The 11,062-nt window shown below is 39.1% G+C and overlaps 1 protein-coding gene across 2 annotated transcripts; it reads left to right on the top strand.

Annotated features, from left to right (window-relative positions):
- Positions 1-3,201: 3,201 nt before the first annotated feature.
- On the top strand, positions 3,202-11,042 carry LOC135485370 (REST corepressor 3-like). Of its 2 annotated transcripts, none has more exons than XM_064767313.1 (10): positions 3,202-3,445; positions 3,563-3,619; positions 4,912-5,045; positions 5,412-5,573; positions 5,967-6,104; positions 6,751-6,857; positions 7,186-7,396; positions 8,049-8,126; positions 8,579-8,821; positions 9,374-11,042. In XM_064767313.1, the coding sequence occupies exons 1-10, from the start codon at positions 3,331-3,333 to the stop codon at positions 9,692-9,694; spliced, it is 1,566 nt and encodes a 521-aa protein (XP_064623383.1). In that variant the 5' UTR covers positions 3,202-3,330; the 3' UTR covers positions 9,695-11,042. The 2 variants fall into 2 exon arrangements, with proteins under 2 accessions (XP_064623383.1, XP_064623382.1); XM_064767312.1 differs by having other exon boundaries at positions 5,967-6,152.
- The last annotated feature ends 20 nt before the right edge of the window (positions 11,043-11,062 follow it).

Raw genomic sequence — 11,062 nt, 5'->3', positions numbered from 1 at the left:
GTTTCCCCAACTAAGTGTTGTGCTCAATCATGTAGGTATATGCAAAAGAAATGAAATCTAACTGTATGAGTATTTTTTTGAAATACTGTTATTTCGAGCAACCGACACATTATGTACATGTAACAACACCAAAAATTTACAATAAATAAGCAATTATTTTAATGTCCAAATTCTGATACAATACTATTGGTGACCAGGGAGTCAGATAAAATAAGACATCAAAACAGGAACATGATAAAAATGGTATGTAAACAACGACAACAAGTAACCTAGAAGTGTATTTTAAAAAATGACTTCTTGTATAATTTCATAAAATCCTCAAGTATTAACAACAAATATTTGTAAAAACAAATGCCAGATCATCAAATATTTAAAGCAACATGTTACCAACAGAATGATCAAACGATAACAACAGGTTAAAAAACAAATAAGGCTGCTCCAGAATAAGCCTAATATTGGATCAATATTGCAACCACAGCAGTTCCTTCAGAGCCAGCCAATTCGAACACTATTCCTCCATGAAAAAGTTTGGTACAACCTGATCACCTGAACGACAAGACAACAAAAATCGTGTTGGTGACTCTTCTTCTTCTTCATGAACCCACTGATCGTCTGGACTGTCATATAATTCATCGCCAAAGTTTGGAACTTGCTGACTTACAGAACTAGGTTCATCACCAGAGAAATCAGAGGTATCTGAAGTGATTTCCACAGCATCCGAATGCAGTTGAGGATTTAAGACCAACACTATGTTTGGCACGGTGTCCACAATGGTCGCCACTTCTGGTGGAGGTATATTGTCTTCTTCAGAATAGAGACAAGATAATGGAACACTAACATAATCAAGACAAGTTGGATCACACTTTGAATATTGAGCATTCTGTTCATTTCTTGCTATCAGATCAGAATAGTATAGTGCAAATGAGTTGATTTCTTCGTTCTCTTCAAATTGATAATGCATTTCGAGGTTTCTGGCATCTGGTCTGCTCTCAAAAGTTTGACTATTTTTGGGCTGATTAGCAACTGATGTTGTATCCCTCGATGTTCTTTTGACATGTTCTGTATTGTTATTTAGGAAATCCTCTGTGCAGTAAAGGTCAGTTGTATCAGGCTCAGAATCATCATTTCCATTGGAGATATCATAAAGCTCAAATATATCAGGTTGTGCAAAGTCCTTCTGAGCCATTCTCCACAGTTGAGATTAAAAATCCTGAAATGAGCAAAATAATATTTTTGTGTTTGTTGTAACAAAATGGCTAATAAATGGTTCATTAACTCTGATTAAAATACAAATAGAGGGGCTACTAGGCCCCCTATAGCATGAAGAGGGCATAATGATGACAGAGGAGGGGTGGAGCTTTTTCTCTATTATTTGCATGCTTGGTTTATAAACCGATTATTTTGTTACCGTTCTGACCTTCTACCATGTGATTTACAAGTGCAGGTTGTTCTTTGAACAATACTCATTCATTTTGCGAAGAGTAACAAAACATGTTTCTCTTCTTTTTTAGGTTACTTGTCTTTTTTCTTCATCAAACCAAAAATTGTAACTTTGAATTTCCCGGCGTCAAAACATTTTTTCAGTTCCACCGTTTGCCAAACTGTGGCGCTGTTAGATATTGCTGTTGTTGGTGTCGTTGGAGCTTAGGTATTACACTCCTGCGCAGCGTTTATTAAACAAACGTCTGCATAGATGTTGAATGCCCTCCCTGGATGCTGGATGCCTTCCCCGGCAATCTCAAATCTACGCACATGAATTGTCAATGCAATTGCCTTGCCAGTCAGCGCTCGATCAAAGCAGTGCACGAAACTTTGTTCAGCTCGAGAGATGATGGACGGCTGGTGACTTGAGATCGCCCTTCCCCTCGGCCATCGGTCTCCAAATTCAATGTGGACTGCGGCATGGAATTGTCGAAATATCGGTGGGTAAATATTCTTACTTTAGAGGACAATGCTTGGCAGAAATAATAAAATGTTTGTAATGTCAGGGCGACAGTTCGAGTAAATTGCCTCAATTTTCGGGATATTTCCTTACCGGCTACTGTATGCCAATCACGACTGATGGTGTGGTAGCCGGTAATGGCTCATTACATTTTTTGAAGGGCAAACCATCTTTCTCATCATTAAAATGGCAGCTCCAAGCTCTGATTAAATTTTCACAGTACAGGGAGGTCGATTGTTTTCGGATCATATAGTTTATTCGAAAGAGAGATACAGGGAGAAATATTTATTTAAAAAGTATTAGGCCATTCATAGCGAAGTTCATGAGAAGCAGGTACCTGGAGCGCGGAGACCTCACACATAGGGAAATCTCACATATAGGAAACTCACGACCAGAATGAAGTAATCTGGCTGGTAGGGGAAGAGGCCGATCCACTGTGTCCGGAGTGCAGAGTGCCATGGCAGACGATACTTGTCAATGCCTATTATAAAAATGGCTCAATGTTACGGACAAGAAAGGGTTAAACTATGGTGTTCAGCTCGTGTTAACCCAACTTGTTCAAGTAATTGATTGGTTGTGACACTGATAGTGCAAAGAGCTTGAAGACCATATTCTTGGGTTCGATTCTTCCTTTGGTCCATCACACATCACATCATTGCTTAAGCAATTTTATGAGATGGGATTGGCGGTTGACATTAAAAGATTAACAAACAATTTTCGAATCAGCTTAGACCAGAGATTAATATGCATAAAACTGCATTTTTATCCCCAAATAGCAGATACAAGTTTTTGCTACGGTGTCTCATTCCTTTGTTCACACATTTTTTCATAAATCATCTAATTAGAACAATTAACAATGCATACTTTGGCAAAAACGTGTCACTTAATTTAGATAGTAATTTCTTTTTATTGGATTCCAATTAACCGTTGAAATAAATAATTTGAGGTATTTCCAAAGAAAAATAGATGGACATCGCTTTTTCTATAATATTTCACACAAACGCTGTTTCTTGTCTGCTTTCAAGTATAGGCCCATTGCCGTTCAAGCACCTGTTTATATCAATCCGCGCTAACGACACGTATTCTTATAAAGTTAGAATATATGTACAATACTTCAATATTTCATTCAAAGATATCATTTCATTCATTAGATTAACATTCTTACTTTGTTTAAATGTGTTTGTTACATTTCAGCAATGTTTTTTACTTGGAACTCTATTTTTGTTAGCCATTTCACTACTCTGTAGTCACAGCTTTAAGAAGTTGCAGTCGGTGCGAAAGCAGAGAGAGAAGTTTTGAACGCAAATCACATTTTCTCGTAGAAAACTTGAAAATAAACCGCAAGCATTGATCGAAGGGGCCGGTTGAGGAATTTTCTTCGCGTGGGGATGGTAACCGCGGAGAGAAACTTCGATGAAGGCAAAAACGGGGGCCGTTCTCGTGGCCCGAGCCCGAATGGTCATTTGTCTGACGACAGCAGCGCCACTGACGACTCGGATTCTGGTAAGCGGTATCCGATTTTTTTCTCGTTCAAACTTTAGTCTAACTTCACCAACTTCGAAAATAAAGCTACTCATATATTACAAAGATCTAAAACTTGAATCACATTGTGTTTTCCAGAGAACGGCATGCGGGTTGGTGGAGATTTCCAGGCTTTTGTGCCAGAATACAACGCTGGTAAGATGCTGTTTTTTCTACGGTGGCCTATAAGGATCATGTATAGTTACAAAAGGAGATGGCTTCAACATGTTTTGTTGTTTCACTCTGATCTGTGTTCTCAGTTCAGACACTGATAGCATGTTTTTAAAGTGCTGCAGCATACGTTTGCCTGTTATGGAAGCCATTGTTCATTATTTAGTCAACTAGTTGGTTGCTATGGCAACGAAATTATACCTTAGGCCTTAGCTGCCACACAGCTGCTAGTGCCCACACAGTAAACAAATGTAGTTGCCACAATGAAAGCACCAACCAAGGCTAAGGTCAGCCGCATATTACACAGTTGCCTTGGCCAAGTATTGAAGTATGGGTATGGTTGGTATTTGGTAGGCCTAACATCAATTTATTGTTCGGGAGTGCAAACTATTTACTAAAGGCCTCACTAAACTTTGATAGCCGGTACTTACTACTGGACAGCGAATTTTGGAATTGTAATTTTCTAATCTATTTACAGGATTCATTTGGATTTTTAAGAGAATTTAGGTTTCTGTTCAGTGCTATCAACCCAAGCACTAAGCAGCTTTTCTGTCTTGGGGTTGATTTTTGGGGCCTTGGTGAAAACCATAGTTAGTTTCTGAGAAAGAAATGACAAAAAAACCTTCATATTTCTATAATGGAGGTACCAGCTTTACAAATTCTGATCCATCGATATGATTCCTTATCATTCAGTGCAAATTGCTGGCATTACATTTGCATGCATTCCACATCACATCAACTTTTATTTCATATTGATCAGAGTTCCACTTCCAGTTATCCCAGTCACTAGTAGTTTGTGGTAGGAAGGGGTTAACACAACATGATTATTAAAGCCTTCATTTATTGCACACAGTATTCTATTTGCAGTGACTTGCCCTGGATGGGTTAACAGTGTATTCTTCTATGGCTGATGTGGGCTATTATTGATTTTACACTAAGGGGGCCATCTCAAAACTTGTTTCCTCCTGTGTGTTATTTAAGTTGAGCTATTTAGCATTGGGGACTGTTTCATGCGGCAAGTTTACAGTGATTCTTCATTAAGGGAGTTCAATTGACCAAAAATGATTAAGAGAAGTACATGTAGTTAGGTTCAACCTCCCCAGTTTTCTGCCCCCCCCCCCCTAGCCCCCATTGAAAAGACTATGTATTATGAGTCAGCTTTGGTTTCAGCTTGCTGTGGCAAAATTGATCTGTGAATACCAAAGATAGATAAAACTTAAAGGTGCTAATGACGTTTGACACATTTTTATATTGCGTTGGTCTTTCTTTTACTACAGAACAAGCCCGGCTGGAGTATTCAACGAAGCCAGATGCTATGCTTGTTTGGGCACCTAGTCCAGAACTCCCTGATGCCAAAGTCGATGAGTACACAACCATAGCAAAAGAAAGACATGGGTACAATACTGAGCAGGTAATACATTTAATTCTGGTTGTGATATTGTTGGCTATAAACTTAGAATTAGAGGAAAATTAAGGATTCGGAAGTCTGTTTGTTTTTCTCTATAGTGCTAGAGAGCATCTATGCTACAAAACATTGTATATCTATTCCATGTCTTCTTTCTTTGGGAGAAGAGATATTGTGTTTTATTTAAGGGAGAATTTCAGATAATCTTGACAGACATATGTTTTAAATTTGTTGCTAACAAATGATAGGAATGGCTTGTAGTTGTAGTGAATAGTGATGTATTGGACCATTACTTTTGTCAAAAGTCTAACAATATTTCCTAATCCTAGCTCCGGTTACAGTAGTCTTATCCTAATATCTCTTCTTTCTCAGGCTCTTGGTATGTTATTTTGGCACAAGCATAATGTTGAAAAGGCCCTTGGCGATCTGGCAAACTTTACCCCCTTCCCAGATGAATGGACTGTCGAGGACAAAGTATTGTTCGAACAAGCCTTCAGTTTTCATGGGAAGAGTTTTCATCGAATAAGACAGATGGTAAGATTCTTAATCAATTTGGTATTTTGTTTCCTGTTGAAAATTAATAGCTCGTGATGATACACTGTGACCTTGGCCTTCAGTGGTCGATGTTGAGGTTTCCTGAGCTGTTGCCAATAGGGCAAGTTGTCCAAGACATTTTGTTGTCCCTTGCAATCTCCTGCCTGATGAGTCATTTAGTGACTCCGGCTTATACCCAACCTAAAAAGCATTTGTTATAAATTAAACTTGAAGAAACTACGAGTACGACAAGAGACTGACCGAGTATATTTCTTAGAGTAGAACATGTAAAAAAGCTGCTCGACTAGACTTCTGTTTTCTCCACCAATATACCGGTAATTATAATTGTATCTAATTAAGAAACTAAAATCACACAAATCATTTCTGTTTTAGCTGCCAGATAAATCAATTCCAAGCTTAGTGCGGTACTACTACTCATGGAAGAAGACAAGGTCACGAACAAGTCTGATGGACCGGCAGGCAAAGAAGCTGGCTAATCACAGAGAAGATGACAGTGATGGAGGCTCTGATGTGAGTGGTAACAGTGACAGTGATTTTGAGCATTCCAAAGAAAATGGGGTGAGTTACCCATGTATCACTCAGCCTGCTTAGAATAGAACTGCTTTGGCTTCTCTCTTGAGTTACTGATGGACATACCACCGCCAGTAACACAATTTTCACTTTAGTCTGGTTCTGTAGACTCACCATCAAAATAACACCTGCTTCTGTCTGGTTCTGATAGACACATAACCACTACCACTTCCAGTAGAACTCCTGCTTTGGTCTTTTTCTGATACACACACTTCCTACCAGTAAAACCCCTGCTTCAGTCTTTTTCTGATAGACACACTTTCTAGTCTACCAGTAAAACTCCTACTTCTGTCTTGTCCTGATAAACACACAGCCACTGATTACCTGTAGAACTCCTGCTTCTGTCTTGTTCTGACCGACAGAATACCACCATCAATAAAACTTCTTCTGTCTTGTTCTGATAGACACTCACCGAGGTCAGCTGACGTAATCAGGCTACCTCTGTCCGCAATAGTACTAATGAAATCCATAGTGTATGAAAGATAATACTCAAGCTAATTTTCCTCCTGCTTTTGATAAAAACTAATAAGTTATTTTCCCGGTGGCAATGTATTTTTATTGCTAATGCTACCCCTACCCATTTCAGAAATCAGAAGAGGGAAAAAGTGCATGTTCAAACTGTGCCATGAATGTTTCTCAACTGCACTCAACACCAAAGGGATCTTTATGTAATTCTTGCTACCAATACTGGAGGTAAAATATTCATTCAATTTCTCCTTGAAAATGTTTCTTTACCAAAGCAGGTCACTTTCCGTTAATACCAAGGAGATTTGGTCTTTTCTCTTGTCGTCTCTTGACTTGTACCAAATTGATATCCGATGTCTAGGTAATTCAAGCCGCTGTTGTGATGTGTTTTACAAAATTACTAGTCATTAGAAGTTCCAAGGTGTTCAAGATTCAGTCCACAGGTTTTAGCTTCACAATTTTATTAATCAGGCTTTAGATCTTCTGCTGCGTGATAGGTTCGCCCATCAAAAAAGCTGACCTTTCTTAAACTAACCTTCCCCTGTTCTTTTTCTAGGAGAACTGGTCTTATGCGATCAAATGTTGGCCCTCGTAAGCATGAAAGCCAACATGCCGGACGTCACAACCCAATCAAAAGTCGTAGAAAGCCGCCAAGGGGGATGTATCTTAATCATGATGATTTTTTAGCGATGGCTACGGGTCCAGCTGCCCAGGGAGATGCGATCCTCAAACAGTTGGATGTGGAGATAGTGTCACTGAAACGACAGGTAATTAGGGGTGTTGATCAATCTTGGTGCTGCGTCTTCGGCATGTGGAGCCGCTGTGATCGCTGGTGTTCAAGCGGTCAAGAGGCTTCTGGTTCAAAGCCGAGAGTCGGTGTGTGCCATGAGGCAGGTGTATTTGTCTGACTTGCCTGAATCCCTGAGAAATGCTCAGGTTGTAGCACTGTCGGAGAATCTTGAGTCCGACTGAAAGGTTTTAGGATGGTCCGAGGTTAAAGTGTAAAGGCGGATCTCTCTGCAGTTGTCAACTTTGGACTATAACCCCCTGTAACTTTTAGTATTTTGCATGTAAGCATACTTTTTCTTTTTGAGAGCCTTGTCTTTCCTCTTGTGTGTGTTCTATCATTAGAAATAATCATTAATATCTACCATCTTTCCCCTATTCCGACTTGGTATTAAATCATTATATAATATTGTCATCCATCAGGGCCTGTGGCTGTGAAAATATCTAGAGTAGACACCTGGCTGTGACTCTGTTGATTATAATCTTTAAAATTAAGCGAGTCCAGATATGTATAAGTTCTGGTGTTGAGAACTTTGTAACAAAAGTATGCAAGAAAGTTCAAACCCTTGGCCCTCTTTCGGCTTTAGCCCCAGTGACCACTTTACTGATAGTCAGTCTGTGTTTTGACTTCAGGTGCGCAATAACAAGCAGGTGATCAGCCAGTATGTTCAGGTTACAACACCAGGAGTTGATAATCTCAGGCCCCCAGAGGTGAGTTGCCTCCTGATTTATTTTAGGCTTTTCCTATGTGCTTCTTATATACCATGAACTATTACTGTCCTTGCACTACTATTATATTATAATTGTCAACACATTCAGTCATTTCTCTGTTGTGAGGAAAAGAATTGTAAAAGTGGCTGGTATTGATTTATAACTCGGCCTCTGTTGAGTGTGCATAACCGGTAACATCAAGCTTCCCCACTGGGTGCAGTTTTCCTACCTTTCCTCTGCTTCATTTGCTTCTTTACTTTTGGTTTTCTGGACCTTCATTCCTCCACTGTCTTTCCACATCAGTCTTGGGAGAGGGGTCACCCGAACTGACTTCCAATTAACATTTTACAACTATCAGGAGACTTATCACAGCTGGGTGAAAAATGAACTGGGATGGCGGATATGTCTTCTTGATTTCTTTTATAATGTTTTACTTGATTTGCTCTTTTCAGAACAACAATAGAATTAATGCACGTTGGACAAATGAAGAGTTATTACTGGCCGTGCAGGGAGTTAGAAAATATGGCAAAGACTTCAAAGCCATTGCTGAAGTGATTGGTAACAAGACTGAGGCGCACGTACGCAGTTTCTTTGTGAACTATCGGCGACGTTATAATTTGGATGAGGTGCTAGCTGCATTTGAAGCCGAGCATGGCCCGGATGAGTCATCCATCGATATTGACATCGACAAAAAGGTGGGTGGTGCCAAGTCTCATTTGGGTTTTTTTTGGTCAAGTTTTAGATAAATGTCTTTAGTATACCTCTAGACTAATAATAAACAGGAATTTTTAAAAACAGTTAACTCTTTCAGTGCCCAGGATTTGGGCATTTTTGGGCATTGTCACTACCCGAAATCTCACAAAAATAATTGAGATACACTCATCAAAATTCTTCAAAACCTTTGTCTTTACCTCCTGTTTCAATAAAACAGCAGTAATAAGTAGGGGCATACTAGGATTATGTTCTAAATTTTTCTGAGGGAGTGGTATTTTTGGCCGATTTTCACCATTTTTCACCTAAAATGAGGGGTGGCAAACCCCACCCCACCCTCTCAGTCGAAAAAATTATTCAATTTGGACGCCCCAGGCCAGAGAAACCATATGAACCACATTTGAGTAGCTGGGGACATCTGGTGTCGTCTGGAGGAACTAAAATACCTTAATATTTAGGACGTACATGTACGTCCTTGGCACTGAAAGAGTTAAAACTGATGATTATTCATTTGAATTTCTCAACTTTGTTTCCAGAGTGAGGGTGACAAATCTGAGAAGTCCGAGTCACCGACGCCAACGCCGGTCGTCACAAACGGTAATGGTAAAGAGCAGAATGGACAGTCTGCAGCGCCACCGTCTGCTGCTGCTCCTCCACCCGCCCCTGCCACTACGTCTGCCCCACCACCATTACTGAAACAAGGACAACCGTCAGTTCAGCCACCTCCACTGCGACCTCAGCAGCCACGCCTTCTGCCAAGTCTCCATCGTGGGCCGCAACCTCCACCACTTATTCGACCGAACACTGTTCCATACATGATGCAAAAGCAGCCAGCTACTGGGCCAGCTCAAACCTAATTGTATTTTGGACTGACACTGTAAGCCGGGGAAAGTGTATGCATTTTATGTTCTTGGATCGAACTGGGAAAAAAATTCGTGCAACGATCATCTGTCTTAGTGGCCTAGCCAGCTTGGCAAGTTGGAAGGACAGTCTGATTCTTGGCAAGCTGAAGAATTGATTCTCCAGGGTGTTGTTTTGGCCAATAATATGAATACCTGTACCCTGTACCTGTAGATTTGTACATTGACTAACTAGGTAATACCAAAGTATTTTGAATTTTTTACCAGTAATCTTTCTGTATTTGTTCTATGATCAGTCAGTTTTTTAAGCACAAAATATTTTGTATGAATACATTCTAGAAATACAGTACTTATCTATTTGGACATGAAGCAAAAAGATAACGTTGACACTTTTCAAAATGAATACAATGTGTTGCAGTATGCTCCTCTAAGAAAATTTGATGAAGTCGTTATTTGCAATAATTTTCTGAACATGTGGTCATTATGATAGGGCTCCACAGTACATTTGTGATTTTTGCTCCGAAAATATTTCAATCACATTTTGGAAGAAAAAAAGCTTTTGTAAGCTATCGAAATTGCTGCATGTGTAAATGGGTAAAGGAAAGTGTAAATATATGCCGAGTAACTGGGGTGGAATGAGGTATTGCTTTCTTCTCAGGAAGATTTTTCTGTTCATTTTGTAGCACTTGTATATATTCATATCGTATTTATATACATCAATATTTACTTGATGACAGATTAGAAATGTATGAGTGAAACTTTAAAAGTTAAATTGTACTTTCAACATGGTTAAGAAATCAAAGATGCTTGGTTGTTAAAAGGTCTTTATTTCACATGATAAGGCCCATTATTAAATGCAAGGTTAGTTTGAAATTTAAGATTTGAATGTGAAGTTGGAATTGAATTTGATACTTTTCCATAATGTACATACAGGAGAAAATAACGTTATTTCCTTGGGAGGAAATAACCTTGCAAATGCTGCTTTGGAACGAACTTGCTTCTGTAGAAATTATGTTGTTTTGAAAATAATTTCTATAACCTCTATTCAAAATGTGGCCTTTAGTATTCTATATAAATTTTATTCCTGTTGAGATGCGTATACCGACAAGTTAGTAATGTCCCGAAACACTTAATCCCATCCTCAGCGACTGAAAAAACTCTTGACAGCATTGAACAGGGCGTGAAAAAACCCAGACCAACGTTACTCTTTTACTGTGTAAATGTGTGAAGTTGTGCAATACTAAAATTGGAGGAATAGTGCTGTGTTATGGGACATGTTGTATTGTGTAAAAAGTCTTATATGTATGTTCATGTCAGGTCATTAGTTGTCTAATGAATGAATATTGATAAACATTAGCAATTTGT

The sequence above is a fragment of the Lineus longissimus genome, chromosome 3, assembly GCF_910592395.1.
Source record: "Lineus longissimus chromosome 3, tnLinLong1.2, whole genome shotgun sequence".
NCBI lineage: Eukaryota > Metazoa > Nemertea > Pilidiophora > Heteronemertea > Lineidae > Lineus > Lineus longissimus.
The sequence above is the reverse complement of the archived record's forward strand: the minus strand, read 5'-3'. Positions and strand labels throughout refer to the sequence as shown.

Bases quoted from the DNA above. Each gene is read 5' to 3' on its own strand.
- LOC135485370 (XM_064767312.1), top strand. From the start codon at position 3,331: ATGGTAACCGCGGAGAGAAACTTCGATGAAGGCAAAAACGGGGGCCGT. The intron at 3,446-3,562 runs GTAAGCGGTATC...TGTGTTTTCCAG, and splicing joins CACTGACGACTCGGATTCTG to AGAACGGCATGCGGGTTGGT. The intron at 6,858-7,185 runs GTAAAATATTCA...TTCTTTTTCTAG, and splicing joins TCTTGCTACCAATACTGGAG to GAGAACTGGTCTTATGCGAT.